This window comes from Mustelus asterias, chromosome 16, assembly GCF_964213995.1.
Source record: "Mustelus asterias chromosome 16, sMusAst1.hap1.1, whole genome shotgun sequence".
Classification (NCBI taxonomy): Eukaryota; Metazoa; Chordata; class Chondrichthyes; order Carcharhiniformes; family Triakidae; genus Mustelus; species Mustelus asterias.
Genome location: NC_135816.1, coordinates 26,993,772 through 27,009,387, shown reverse-complemented (window position 1 = coordinate 27,009,387; position 15,616 = coordinate 26,993,772). Strand labels below are relative to the sequence as shown.

General features: G+C 40.9%; 1 protein-coding gene across 3 annotated transcripts in view; it reads right to left on the bottom strand.

Moving 5' to 3' along the window:
• The window catches only part of LOC144505467 (gamma-aminobutyric acid receptor subunit beta-2), a 240,101-nt gene that overhangs the window by 24,311 nt on the left and 200,174 nt on the right, over positions 1–15,616 (bottom strand). For all 3 annotated transcript variants that reach the window (XM_078231575.1, XM_078231577.1, XM_078231576.1), the window contains exon 5: positions 14,003–14,085. In XM_078231575.1, the coding sequence (XP_078087701.1) occupies positions 14,003–14,085 (83 nt within the window). The remainder of the gene's footprint in view (positions 1–14,002; positions 14,086–15,616) is intronic.

The following is a 15,616-nucleotide window of genomic DNA, read 5'->3' as shown; positions in this document are numbered from 1 at the left end:
CAACTCCCAACCTGTGACTTCCCCCACAGCTCACTTACGTTATGTTTCTTTCAGAAAGATTCTATTGAGTCATCAATGAAACCCAGTCCATCACGCAAACCAGCCTCCCGTCCATTGATTCTGTCTACACTTCCCGCTGCCTTGGAAAAGCAGCCAGCATAACCAAGGACCCGATGCACCCTGGACATACTCTCTTCCACATTCTTCCGTCGGGAAAAAGATACAAAAGTCACCTCCCAACCAGACTGAAGAACAGCTTCTTCCCTGCTGCCATCAGACTTTTGAATGGATCTATCTTATATTAAGTTGATCTTTCTGTACACCCTAGCTATGACTATAACACTACATTCTGCACTCTCTCCTTTTCTTCTTTATGAAAGGTATGCTTTGTTTGTATAGCACGCAAGAAATAATACTTTTTACTGTTTACTAATACATGTGACAATACTAAATCAAATCAAAATCACATGGCAAAATTATGGAAAAGATTAAGTGAAAAGAAGATGGGTTTTTATAAATATATAAAAAGGAATAGAGTGGCTAGAGTGAATGTTGGACCCTTGGAGGACGAGAGGGGGGAGTTAATAGTGGGAAATGAGGATATGGCTGAGTCTTTAAATAAGTTTTTTGTGTCGGTCTTCACGGTGGAGGACACAAATAGTTTGCCAAATATTAACGATAGAGGGTTGGCAGCAGGAGAAATACTTAATACAATTAATGTTACCAGAGAGGCAGTGCTGGGTAGACGAATGGGACTGAAGGTGGACAAGTCCCCGGGTCCGGATGGAATGCATCCCAGGGTATTGAAAGAAATGTCAGCGGTAATAGTGGATGCGTTAGTGATTATTTATCAAAACTCGTTGCATTCTGGGGTAGTGCCGGTTGATTGGAAAACGGCTAATGTTACGCCGCTGTTTAAAAAAGGAAGGAGACAAAAGGCGGGTAACTATAGGCCGGTCAGCTTAACGTCTGTAGTAGGGAAAATGCTGGAATCCATTATTAAAGAGGAGATAGCAGGGCATCTGGATAGAAATGGTTCGATCAATCAGACGCAGCATGGATTCATGAGGGGAAAGTCGTGCTTGACGAACATGTTGGATTTTTATGAAGATGTGACTAGGGCGGTTGATGGAGGAGAACCGGTGGATGCGGTGTTTTTGGATTTCCAAAAGGCGTTTGATAAGGTGCCCCATAAAAGGCTGCTGAAGAAGATTAGGGCACACGGAGTTGGGGGTAGTGTGTTAAAGTGGATTGGGGACTGGCTATCCGACAGGAAGCAAAGAGTCGGAATAAATGGGTGTTTTTCCGGTTGGAGGAAGGTAACTAGTGGCGTGCCGCAGGGATCGGTACTCGGGCCGCAACTGTTTACCATTTATATAGATGATCTGGAGGAGGGGACGGAGTGTAGGGTAACGAAGTTTGCAGACGACACAAAGATAAGTGGAAAAGTGAATCGTGTGGAGGACGGAGAAGATCTGCAGAGAGATTTGGACAGGCTGAGTGAGTGGGCGAGGATATGGCAAATGGAGTATAACGTTGAGAAATGCGAGGTTATACACTTTGGAGGAAATAATAACAAATGGGATTACTATCTCAATGGAAACAAATTAAAACATGCTACCGTGCAAAGGGACCTGGGGGTCCTTGTGCATGAGACGCAAAAGCCCAGTCTGCAGGTACAACAGGTGATCAAGAAGGCAAATGGGATGTTGGCCTATATTGCGAAGGGGATAGAATATAAAAGCAGGGATGTCTTGATGCACCTGTACAGGGCATTGGTGAGGCCGCAGCTGGAATACTGTGTGCAGTATTGGTCCCCTTATATGAGGAAGGATATATTGGCATTGGAGGGAGTGCAGAGAAGGTTCACCAGGTTGATACCGGAGATGAGGGGTTTGGATTATGAGGAGAGGCTAAGGAGATTGGGTTTGTACTCGTTGGAGTTTAGAAGGATGAGGGGGGATCTTATGGAGACTTATAAGATAATGCGGGGGCTGGATAGGGTGGAGGCGGAGAGATTCTTTCCACTTAGTAAGGAAGTTAAAACTAGAGGACACAGCCTCAAAATAAAGGGGGGTCGGTTTAAGACAGAGTTGAGGAGGAACTTCTTCTCCCAGAGGGTGGTGAATCTCTGGAATTCTCTGCCCACTGAGGTGGTGGAGGCTACCTCGCTGAATATGTTTAAAGCGCGGATGGATGGATTCCTGATCGGTAAGGGAATTAAGGGTTATGGGGATCAGGCGGGTAAGTGGTACTGATCCACGTCAGATCAGCCATGATCTTATTGAATGGCGGGGCAGGCTCGAGGGGCTAGATGGCCTACTCCTGCTCCTATTTCTTATGTTCTTATGTTCTTATTTGAGATAGACATGGCACAATCCAAAATATAAAAAGCTGGAATGGTCCTTATAGTATATCAAATTAAATAGTAAAAATCGTCTTCAGTAGTTGAACTGTTTAAAGCTTTCAGTGTATCACTTGCCAACCAATTTTACAGTCTGTAATGTGGAGGCGTACAAACTGATTAGAAAAAGGGCTTAAAATCCAAAATATAATTGGCCCCCATTCTGGGAATAGCTATTGATGTTATTTCTTCATTGCAATACAAATTACATGATACATTGTTACCTTAGCTGCAATCAAGTGGTTGTCATGGATTCAAATTTCAGGCAAATTTAATATTAAACTTACCAGTGTTTATATAGTGTAAGCATTTATGTTTTTCAGAGACATGTATTTATTCACACCCAAACTGAGTGGTTATCTGAATTGGTTAGATCACCCAACTTCTGTTGTGTGTACAATTATTTCTTCATACTGTACATCACTTTCTGTGCTCAATTAATATCATTTATTTCAGTAAGATTTTTGAATTAATATATTATCAGTTGCATAGATTATCCAATTATCAAAATAATGTTGTTTTCCCACTGTTCCTGTAAAATAGAGTACAATAAAATGTACTGTTCATAAATGTTTATAAGGAGTCAGATAGATTTTGAAAAGGAGGAATATTAAAGGATATGAGGAAAAAGTAGAGGAATGTGATTAGACTGAATGACTCATTCAAAGAAAATTGCAATACCAGTTTGTTGTACTTGTAATTAATTGAGCAAATATAAATCCCCAAAGTTTTGTTGTCTATGATTCTATTCTCTGATTTTTATTTTGGTTTGCTGTTTCATGGTAATGATAAATCCCCAAAAAATACTCAAATGAATTGTGCCTGAAATCATCTGTTAAAATATATCACAAAATAAATTACATTTCTAGAATGTCTTAAGAAAAATGAATTCCATTTTGTTAAAATAGAAACACAATATGGTTTTTCCCAGCAATAATCTGCAGCCAGTTTGTTCACACACCATAGCTGAATTCAGAAACTGTTGCAGGTATGTTCAGGTTTCATTCATTTACAATAATCATTTTTTAGGTGCACGATCATTCAAAGCATGCATAGAACCCTTAATTTTAAGCTTAATGTTATTTTCTTGTTCATGTTTGTGTGTATTTACTTGGTGTACAAATAGATTTAAATTGGGTTATACCACCACTCCTGGAAGCACACATCAGATTAGGATGTACTTATATAATAACTTGACAGCAGATGAAGTCCCAAGATTAACTCGTGGAAACGTATCAAGTTCATGAATCTAAAAACATTCATTTAAAACAATTTAGCCATTCTCTATAAAACTTAATAAGTTGGCAATCATTTAGTTTCTCTACACAGATGAAAAACATTACTGTAGCAAACCACTAGCATATGGAAACAGCCTTATCATTGAACAAACATTTTCATTTGGCCCTCAAGAGGTCAGACAAATCATTATTAGTTTGAACGTCGCAAAGCTGCATTTTTTGATAACATTTATTTGCTACCATATGGTCCCTGGGCATGTTTGTCTTGAACACTGTTACTTGATTGGGAAGAAGTCGAGATTGGGCTGTTTCTGTTCCAAAGTAATATGGTTTCAGAATTCCATTTTAAATTTAATTTTGTCTCAGATTTCACTTCTTTACTTTCATTGCAAAATTACTTCACCTTCTTGAGAGAAAACAATTGAACCATTGATTAAAAACTATAACAATAAATTGGTTTAGATAAGCACCTTTCTTGATGTACAACTGATTATTTTTCAGAAAACTGAAGGTTGGGAATGACCAATTGTCACAAGTTGCATGTTTTTCTTTCCAAGTGTCGTGCTTTGCAATTCCACTTATTGAAATACATTTTTTTTCAAAGCTGTTTTAAATTGAAATCGATCAAGATTTTTTTGAAGCATATAATTTGTAAAGAGAAACTCTAGGGCCATCAGAGAGACAAGCTACCATATTTGTTCTACTGTGGGCAGGATTTGAATCTCATTCAGCCTAATGGTCTGAACCTCTCATCTCTCATGATTGCAATAGTTCGACAAAATAATTGGGGCAGTGTAATTTAACTGCTGGTTGGCCAAAATTCATAATACCAAACCCCTTCCAATTTTGTACTAAATAGAAAGACTAAAACTATCATTCACATGAGAAATGAAACTGTCACATTGGTGCTGTGGGAGTAAATCCTCTGAATTTTGAGTTAAGGTGCATTAGCACTGAGCGAAAAAGATTAATGTTATAACCATTGCCAATTTTATACCTTCCCTGGTTCTGTCATTTTTTTAAGACTATGAGCATCCGTGGGGGGATGGGTTGGATTTAGGGGTAACAGGCTAATTATTTTAGATTTTTGCACGTGTTTTGCTGAGTACTTTCTATAGTATTGCAACATGGCTGTCTAATTTATGTTCAAGGCTTTGAAGTGTAGATAAATCATGGGGAAGAGAAGACACACAATAGATGAAAATCTGAACTCTGGATTGACTGTTAGTAGATCTTGTTTTCAAATCTACACCAGTAGTCTCAGACTTTCTGGAGATGTGTTTCATTCAGTAATCAATTTCCTGAAGGATTTCCTTTTAAAAAATACCTGTTCAAAACTGTTCGAAACTGGATGTTTCCTTCATTTTAATCTATTTCATACTGGAAACTAGGAAACTGCAGGCGAATTCAACATTCCATGTCCCACTTCAAACCCTGACGATATGTCTGTAATTTCTCTTACAACTGCTCAGTTTCAGAAAACAAAATCAATCATGTGGTTGATCTAGATTTTCTGCTCCTCCAAGGCTCACGGAGAGAACAGAGAGATCTGCGCATGCAATTGTACCTCTGCTGTGAGCTGCTGGCTTTCGGCGAGTTTAGGCCCTGCCCACTCCACTTGCTGGCGGGAAACAGATTTTGCTTCATTGTTTGCTCAGAGTGTGGTAAAATTGGATTTTTAACTCACCCAAAAAATGGCCACGATTCTCTTCAGTTTTCACGCTCGTTCGTCACTTAGAATTTTTTTGGTAAGATCAAATTCCAGGTTTCTCAAAGACTATACAGGGATTACTTTTCAATTGATGTACGAATCTTCTAATGATGTAAGTTTCCAGGCTACTTGAATGAATGGCTTAAGGACAGTTTGAACTCAAAATGTAAACATAAATTGTAGTAGGATTCATTAAATTCAGAGAAGCTGTACGAATATCTGTCCAAGTCCAATATCTGTCGGGATAGTCAGCACGGATTTGTGAAGGGCAAATCGTGCCTCACAAATTTGATAGAATTTTTTGAGGAGGTAACTAGGTGTGTTGATGAAGGTAGGGCGGTTGATGTCATATACATGGATTTTAGTAAGGTGTTTGATAAGGTCCCCCATGGTCGGCTTATGATGAAAGTAAGGAGGTGTGGGATAGAGGGAAAGTTGGCCGATTGGATAGGTAACTGGCTGTCTGATCGAAGACAGAGGGTGGTGGTCGATGGAAAATTTTCGGACTGGAGGCAGGTTGCTAGTGGAGTGCCGCAGGGATCGGTGCTTGGTCCTCTGCTCTTTGTGATTTTTATTAATGACTTAGAGGAGGGGGCTGAAGGGTGGATCAGTAAATTTGCTGATGACACCAAGATTGGTGGAGTAGTGGATGAGGTGGAGGGCTGTTGTAGGCTGCAAAGAGACATAGATAGGATGCAAAGCTGGGCTGAAAAATGGCAAATGGAGTTTAACCCTGATAAATGTGAGGTGATTCATTTTGGTAGGACTAATTTAAATGTGGATTACAGGGTCAAAGGTAGGGTTCTGAAGACTGTGGAGGAACAGAGAGATCTTGGGGTCCATATCCACAGATCTCTAAAGGTTGCCACTCAAGTGGATAGAGCTGTGAAGAAGGCATATAGTGTGTTAGCTTTTATTAACAGGGGGTTGGAGTTTAAGAGCTGTGGGGTTATGCTGCAACTGTACAGGACCTTGGTGAGACCGCATTTGGAATATTGCGTGCAGTTCTGGTCACCTCACTATAAGAAGGATGTGGAAGCGCTGGAAAGAGTGCAGAGGAGATTTACCAGGATGCTGCCTGGTTTGGAGTGTCGGTCTTGTGAGGAAAGGTTGAGGGAGCTGGGGCTGTTCTCTCTGGAGCGGAGGAGATTGAGGGGAGACTTAATAGAGGTTTATAAAATGATGAAGGGGATAGATCGAGTGAACGTTCAAAGACTATTTCCTCGGGTGGATGGAGCTATTACGAGGGGGCATAACTATAGGGTTCATGGTGGGAGATATAGGAAGGATATCAGAGGTAGGTTCTTCACGCAGAGAGTGGTTGGGGTGTGGAATGGACTGCCTGCAGTGATAGTGGAGTCAGACACTTTAGGAACATTTAAGCGGTTATTGGATAGGCACATGGAGCACACCAGGATGGTAGGGAGTGGGATAGCTTGATCTTGGTTTCAGATGAAGGTCGGCACAACATCGTGGGCCGAAGGGCCTGTTCTGTGCTGTACTGTTCTATGTTCTATGTTAAGTCTCTTCTAATGAAAATAATGTTTTAATGAAATTTATTATGAGATTTATAAACACAACATAATGCTTAATCCAGAGACTAGAAATATTTGAGTATTTTTGAGAAATTTGAAGTGATCAGAAAAGGGTTAAATTGGATATCCAACAAAATAGGGCATGATTTTGATGCCTGCTGATTATAACGATTGTGGCATGCAGCTCAATATCCAACACAATATTGAGTGGCCATGGACGTCAATGACAGCTCAAATTCATGCAAGGCTCACACCCTTTAAAGCGAGCTACAGTACTTAAAGCCAGCCTGCACCTCTTTAAGTGAGATGCAATCTGGCTTGTAGGGGTGGGAGTAATCAAAGAGGAGGTAAAGGGCAAGAAGAACCTTAAATGGTACAACAAACCAGAGAGCATACTTCAATTTATCTGCTGTAATGCTAGAGGCTTCGGTAGGAGTTGCAAAGGAATAGAGTGGTCTTCCTCCCTCAGGGGGCCACGATATCTTCCAAGCAAATACTAAGAAAGAGGTTGGAGCAGAAAGTCTTTGCAGTTGATGCTAGCAGTCTAGCCCCAAGAGCTGGATGTAGTGCAGGAAGTTGTTTAATGACTTGAATGCATGTTCACATGCCATCTCCTGATAAATAAAGGGCCATTCACTGCTCCATTCAGTTTTAAGTTTCTTAGTGTCACAAGTAGGCTTACATTAACACTGTTACTGTGAAAATCCCCCAGTTGCCACACTCCAACACCTGTTCAGGTACATTGAGGGAGAATTTAGCATGGTCAATGACCTAACCAGTACATCTTTATCTACTAAAACACATACTCATTTTTATAACATTAGCTCATCCTTCTGCAACAGCTCATCACTTCTACAATCCAAAGACTCAGGTCTCTTAGCTTTTCCACGCTCCCAGGCATTCAACCCAGGTGGGGACATCAGGAACAAATTACACCACACTTCCATCTCTCTTGTAAGACAAGGTACTACACAATAGCACCAACAACCCCTAACTGGTAGGGGCTCACATGGCTACACGTGCTCACCTCCATGGGGAAGTGTCAGACATCACTGGAGTGCCTGTTACGAAGGCCATTGACAATGGAGGTGTGGGACGGTGAGCAGGGAGGAGGTAAAGGGTCAGGTGTTGCACCTTCTACGGTTGGGCAGGGGGTGAGGTGCTGGGTGTGATGGAGGAGTGGACAAGGGGGTTGTGGAGAGAACGGTCCCTGCAGAATGCTGATAGATCCGTCCCAGGTCCGTCAGGTGAAGTAGCGCTTCATATGCACCTCCTTCAATCTGGTCGATTGCATTTGCTGCTCCCAATGCGGTCTACTCTATATCGGAGAGACCAAACACAGACTGGGTGACCCGCTTTGCTGAACACCTTCGGTCCATCCACAAGCAGGACCCAGACCTTCCTGTCGCTTGACACTTCAACACACCACCCTGCTCTCTTGTCCACAGGTCTGATCTTGGCATTTTGCAATGTTCTAGTGAGCCCTAATGCAAACTGGAGGAACAGCACCTCATCTTCTGATTAGGCACTTTACAGCCTCTCCTCCACCTTCATCCCATTTCCATTTATTTCATCTCATTCACACAGTCTGATCACTTAATGGATACTTTTAGCACCCTCTCAGCCTTCTGTATCCACATTTACATTCCCTTTGTCCTATTCCACCACAACCCCCCCCCCCCTCCCCCTCCCACCCTCATAGTATAAATCTCTGCTGATTCTCTTTGCTCTCAGCTCTGACGAAGGGTCATCCAGACTCAAAACGTTGGCTCTATTCTCTCCCCACAGATGCTGACAGACCTGCTGAGATTTTCCAGCATTTCCTGTTCTTGTTTCAGATTCCTGCATCCAAGTATTTTGCTTTTATTATTAAAATGCAAAGTGCTGGACTTTGGTTAGCTGTAGTTATATCAAGACAATGGGAGCTGCTAACCAACTAGATACTTATCAGACATTTAAAAACCTCTGGAGGACAAAATAATTCCATCTTCTGTTGATTTCTATGTTGAAATGTGTCAATTGTTTCAGGGATGAAAAGATCAGAAAATGGAATTATTTACTCTGCAACAAGTACTGCAAGGCATGTGATCAAATTCCTTTCTGGGAATATACAGACAGGAGTTTTACAAACTGGTTCTGCCAAGCAGATTCAGAAGGAAGAGGAAAAAAACACTGCCAGAAGAGAGTAGAAAAGATCTCATCACTTTCTCTTTCAAACACAAGCAAGTCAACTCCAGATTTCTACAGGAAGCCAACTAACTTCACATGCCTCAACATTCAACAATATATGCCTCAAAGACAAGCAAAGGAATAAATCATATATTCTTTTAACTTTTTTAATTTTGATTTCTGAATGTGTATACATGTGTGTGTTGTTGTGTCTTTATTATTTTTTCTCGGGTTTTGTAATAATCTTACTCTTTCTTTGACTCAAGAAGGTTTGATTGGTTCCTTATTAACAAATAATCACATTTGGATTGGAAAAGGCATTTACAGGCAAAATAAATTCAAAAACCTTTGTCGTGGTCAACCGAGGATGCTGAATAGAAAGGGAGCTCACTTCTCCTTGTCTGATCATAACAATGCCAACATAGTTCTTGTAAAACATGACAATCAAACTTAATTCCTCACAATTAAGCAGAATTAATTACAATATCTCAAACTCTGAGCAGATGATAGAAGTATGAAATAACAATCGTTCATAGGTATTTCCCTTGATCAACATCACAAAAACAGATTATCTGGTCTTTGTTGGTGGGAGCTTGCTGTATGAAAATTAGCTGTTGCATTTCCTAAATTAAAACAACAACTATATTTCAAAAGTATTTCATTGGCCATAAAGCACCTTGGGGCACATGGTGGTCATGAGAAGCTCAACACAAATGCAAGTGTTTCCTTTTTATGATGGAGGTGCTGAAAAACAGAACGTTCAAGGGCCGGATAGTGACAGTGTGAATGGTCATGACACACATCACAGAGCTATCACATTCATAGGCCAATTTCCTAGAGTGGATACTTGGGTGACAGTTATTCCAGAAGGTCTATGAATGCAAGGATGTGACACTTCTGGGAGATGCAGGAAAAGCTATGTGCTAAAAGCTAAATATTAGTTGAATACTCAGAATGATGACCAAGAAGTAAGGTCTATGGGCTGGCACAATGTGATGGAAGAATGGAGAGTAGGAAGTGCAGTGTGGACTTGTGGGACTTTTAAGTAAAATTGGCTTAGATATTAAGCAAAGCAGACTGAAATAACTTAAATCAACAACACTATTTAGAGACTTTTACACCCATCCTGGTTAATCAATGTAGGTCATCATAAAAACATGATCTCTTATCTGAAGGAGAGAAAGCAATTGTGAAGCATGATTGGGTAGTTAAGCTGGTTGTGCACACAGACCAGACCAGACTCTAGTTTTGATGTGTTGGAGCTAAGTACTACAATGAAAAGTAGAGAATGTTATAAGGACAAATACACCATTAATTACGTTCAATCTGGATGAAATCATACTTAAGAGTGAAAACAGTGCATAGTACACTAGGTGTGGTTTCACCAAAGCCTTACATACTTCATTATTCTTGTACTTCAATCCACGTACAAAAAGGGTCAATGTGCTATTTGTTTTCCTAGTTGCTTATTATACCTGCATGCTAACTCTATGTCCTTTCATGTGTACACACAAGTCTCTCTCTGAACATCAACGTTTAAAAGTTTCATATCTTTAAAAAATATATTCATTTTCTATTCTTACTACTAAAGCAAATAGTCAGAGTTTTACAGTAAAGCAAGAGACCCTTCGGCCCATTGTGTCTGCACCGGCCATCAAGCACCTATCTATTATAATCCCATTTTTCAGTACTTAGTCCATAACCTTGTATGTTACGGTGGTTTGAAGTGCTCAACTAAATGCCTCTCAAATGTTGTAAGGGTTTCTACTTCTACTATCCTTTCAGACAGTGAGTTCCAGATTCCCTCACCCACTGGATAAAATGTTTTTCCTAAATCCCCTCTAAATCTCCTGCCCCTTACCATAAATCTATGCCCCTTGATTATTAACCCCTCTACTAAAGGGGAAAGCTTTCTTCCTTTTTACCCTATCTATGTCCTTAATAATTTTGTACACCTCAATCAGGTCGCCCTCAGTCTTTGCTGTAAGGAAAACAGTCCCAGCCTAACCAACCTCTCTTCATAGATGAAATGCTCCAGCCCAGGCAACATCCTGATGAATCTCCTCTGCACCCTTTCCAGTGCAATCATATCCTTCTTATAGTGGCGACTAGAACTGCACACAGTACTCTAGCTGTGGCTTAAAAAGCATTTTATACAGCTTCATCATAAACTCCCTGCTCTTATATTCCATGCCTCGGCTAATAACGGCAAGTATCGCATATGCTTTCTTAACCAACTTATCTACCTGTACTCCTACCTTCAGGGATCTTTGGACATGCACCCCAAGATCCCTCTGGTCCTCTGTGCTTCATAGCATCCTCTGTTCATTGTGTATCTCCCTTGTCTTATTAGTCCTCTCAAAATGCATCACATCATACTTTTCAGGGTTAAATTCCATGTCCATTGTTCTGCCTATCTGACCAGCCCATCTATATTGTCATGTAATCTAAGGCTTTCCTCCTCACTATTTACCAAACCAAAAGTTTTCATGTCATCTGCAAACCTACTGATCATACTCCCCACATTCACATCTAGATCGTTAACATAGACTACAAACAGCAAGGGACACAGCATTGCTCCCTTCGGTACACTGCTGGTCACAGGCTGCCAGTCACAAAAACAACCTTCGACCATCACACTCTGCTTCCTACTACTAAGTCAATTTTGGATTCAATTTGCCAAGTTGCCCTGGATCTCATGGGATCTTACCTTCTTGATCAGTCTCCTGTACGAGATCTTGTGAAAAGCCTTACTGAAGTCCATGTAGACTACATCAATTGCACTGCCCTCATCTATGCACCTAGTCACCTCCGAGAAATTCAATAAATATTAGGCAGAATCTCCCCCTGATGAAGCCATGCAGACTATCCTTGATTAATCCTTGCCTCTCCAAGTGGAGATTACTCTTTCCCGAGGGTTTTTTTTTCCACCAATTTCCCTAATATTGATGTTAGACTCACTGGCCTGTAATTGCCTAGTTTTCCCTACTTCTCTTCTTGAATAATAATACCACATTAGCTGACCTCCAGTCATCTGACACCTCACCTGTGGCGAGAGAGGATTTGAAAATTAGTGTCAGAGCCCTGCAACCTCCTCCCTTGCCTCACGCAGCAGCCTAGGATATTTCTCATCTTGGCCAAGTGAATTATACACTTTTGAGCCCACTAAAGCACAGATGCAAAATAAAAGCAAAATACTGCGGATGCTGGAATCTGAAACAAAAACAGAAAATGCTGGAAAATCTCAGCAGGTCTGACAGCATCAATGGGGAGAGGATAGAGCTAACGTTTCGAGTCTAGATGACCCTTCATCAGAGTAAAATACTCATTTAATACCTCACCTATGTTTTCTTGGCTCCACACAGATTGCCACTTTGGTCCTTTATGGGTCCTACTGTTTACCTGGTTACTCTGTTGCCCTTAATATACTTATAAAACACCAAGGATTTTCCTTTTTTTGGCGGCCAGTGTTGTTTCATGCACCTCTTCGCTCTCCTAATTTCCTTTTTAAGTCCTCCTGCACTTTCTATACTCCTCTAGGGCGTCCAGTGTTTTTAGCCCCATGTATCTACCATAAGCCTCTCTTTTTTTTCCTTATCCAATCCTGTATATCCTTTGACATTCATGCTTCTCTGGATATTTTGGTCCCACCCTTTACCTTTGTGGGAACATATTGGCTTTGTACTTTCTCTACTTTCTTTTCGAATGACTCGCACTGCTCGAATTTGGGATTTCCTACAAGTAGCTGCTTTGGTCAGATCCTACCTTATCCCATCAAAATCAGCCTTCCCCCAATTCAGAGCCTTTATTTCTGGTCCATCTTTGTACTTTTCTATATTTATCTTAAATCTTGCCAAGTTATGGTCATTATCACTGCAATGCTCCCCCACTGACAATTCTACCTTCTGCCCGGCATCATTTCCTAAAAGCACTGCCTCTCTCGTAGGACTTTCCATGTGCTGGCTCAAAAAGCTCTCCTGGATGCACTTTAAGAATTCCACCCCACCCTAAGCCTTTCACACTTTGCCTATCTCAGTTAATATTGGGGAAGTTAAAACCCCCACTACTATTACCCTGTGTTTTTACACTTCTGAGAATTGCCTACACATTTGCTCTTCTGTTTCTCCCTGACTGTTTGGCGACCTATAGTACACTCCCAGCAATCTGATTACTGCATTTTTTTTCTAAATTCCACCCGTATGGCCTCAAATGAGAAGCTTGCTAAGATATCATCCCTCCTCACTGCAGTAATTGACTCCTTGATCAATATTGCTACTCCCCACCCCTCTTGCCTGAAAGTTTCATACTCTGGAATATTGAGCTGCCAGTCCTGCCCCTTCCTCAACCATGACTCTGTGATAGAAATAATAATATAATACTTCCATGTGTTAATCAACTCCCTCAATTCACCTGCCTTATCTGTAAGACTCCTTGCATTAAAATAAATGCCATCCAGCCATGCCTTATTTCCTTACACATTAACATGTCTAACTTTCATCTACCTTTCAGACTGGCTTGGTTTTTTTCTTATATTTGGCTGTGCATCACCCTCTACTGTACCTCCAACTCCGTAACTCACCCCCTGCTACCTCACACTTCAAATGTCATGCTTTGGTTTCCACATTAATAAAATAAACAATTTCCACTGGCTATCATGAGAAGTTTTGCGCTTTCGCCATTGTATTTATTCCTCATAAGATTTACATTCTGGACATTATTCTACACAAAAAAATAAACCCCATCGAAACAAGTAAACATCTTTGCTTGTGAATGAGAGTTTTTTCCCCCCTTTGGTCTATTCATTTAACAAAGTCACTGAGTTGCCAAACATTATTTTTAAAACACATAAATTAATAGTTCATGCTTATGCTTATTTGACTTGCTATTAAAGTTGGGTTGTCAGGTTGAGGCTAAGAAGAATGATGTGAATCAGTAGAATACTTACAGCTCTCTATTTCAAGTGTGCAGTTCTGCTGATCAAGTGGATATCTTCGTAGATCCATCATGCAAGCAGCTGTTGTGGTAATTCTGCAAAGAAAATGATGATTCAATAGGCAGCTGTGGTATAATGTTTAATTGGACATTCTTAAAAACTGAAATATTTCAAGTTTTTTGGGGGGAAGCTGCACTTAAAAATCCTTAAAGGTTCCTCACCTTTCTGACCATAAGCTTTGATATCCTCAAAATAGTTGAGGGATATCAGTTGTAGGGATGTAACAGATTTGCATTTTTTGTATTTGTAGTAATGAAAACTCTGGGAGACCACCAGTGAATAAAGGGAGTAACTATTTATTTATGGGCAGAAAAACTATTTACAGGCAACGTTTACAAGATACAGCAACAACAATCCATTACTCCTACAATCTCCTAGTCCAGGCAATAACTGTGGGTTTAAAGCCCAAACTCTGATTTGAACTGTGCACACTTCCATTCTATTGGATGGGAAGTCACATGGTCTCCGAGATTCATCAAAACCTCGGATGACAAAGTCATGTGGTCTCCAAAGTTCACTGCGCCATCTTTCCCCCTTCAGGTCCCTTATCATCTAAAGATATTGACACCAATATCCCAGATTATCGGGGCACTTCTGTTTATGTTGAGAGCGACAAAGTATCACTGGTTGGGGTTTCTCCTCAGGGTTGTCTTGCTCGGGCCAGCCTTTCCACTTCTCCTGGTACAAGTACATCCTCGGCTGCTGCCTCTCCAGCCCCTGCAGCAGCGGGCGCTGGGTTTACAATGGCCTGTTTGGTCCTCTCAACAGAACAGTACTAACAACAGGCATGTTTAGGATTGGTGACTCTACCAGCTCTTCTGGAGGCTTTTTTATCAAATGGTCTAAGTCTTTTCTCAGGATCTTATCTCGTATGATACTGGCCCAGTCTTTGCTACAAGGGTTCCTGAGACCCAGCTAGGGCCACTTCCAAAGTTCCTGATGAAAACTGGGTCATTTGCCTCAAATGCTCTCTCCACTTTTGACGAGTCATGATTTCTTTTTGAGTATCTTGCCTAGACTTCACCCTTCCTGCCAAATTTAGGAAGAGGAAGCTAAGTCTGGTACACAACCGATGCCACATTAGCAATTTTACTGGCGATATATCTGTTGTTGAGTGTGGTATGGTTCTCTATGCTAATAAAAATTGTGTGACCTTGGTATCTATGGATGTTGGCAACCGCTTCTTCATTCCAGATTTGAAATTTGTACAGCCTGTTCTGTCATGATTTACAGGTGGTATGGTGCTGTTTTGGTGCTTAATGCCATTGAAGGTCACGAATTTCTGAAACTCAATGCTGGTAAAAGCAGTACTGTTATCTGAAACCAGGACTTCTGGTACTTCATGAATGCAAAAACGTTGATGCAATTTTCTATCCATTGCATAAGAGATAGTGGATTTCACCTGGTGGGCATTTATCGATTTTAAGTGCGTGTCCACTATTAAAAAATACATCGAGTCCATGAAAGGACCTACAAAGTCCCGCCTGAGAGGTTGCCAGTGGGGGCTCAAGATTTGAAAGTCACAGTTGCTCTCATAGGTGAGAACGCGACTTCGGATTTTCCCTG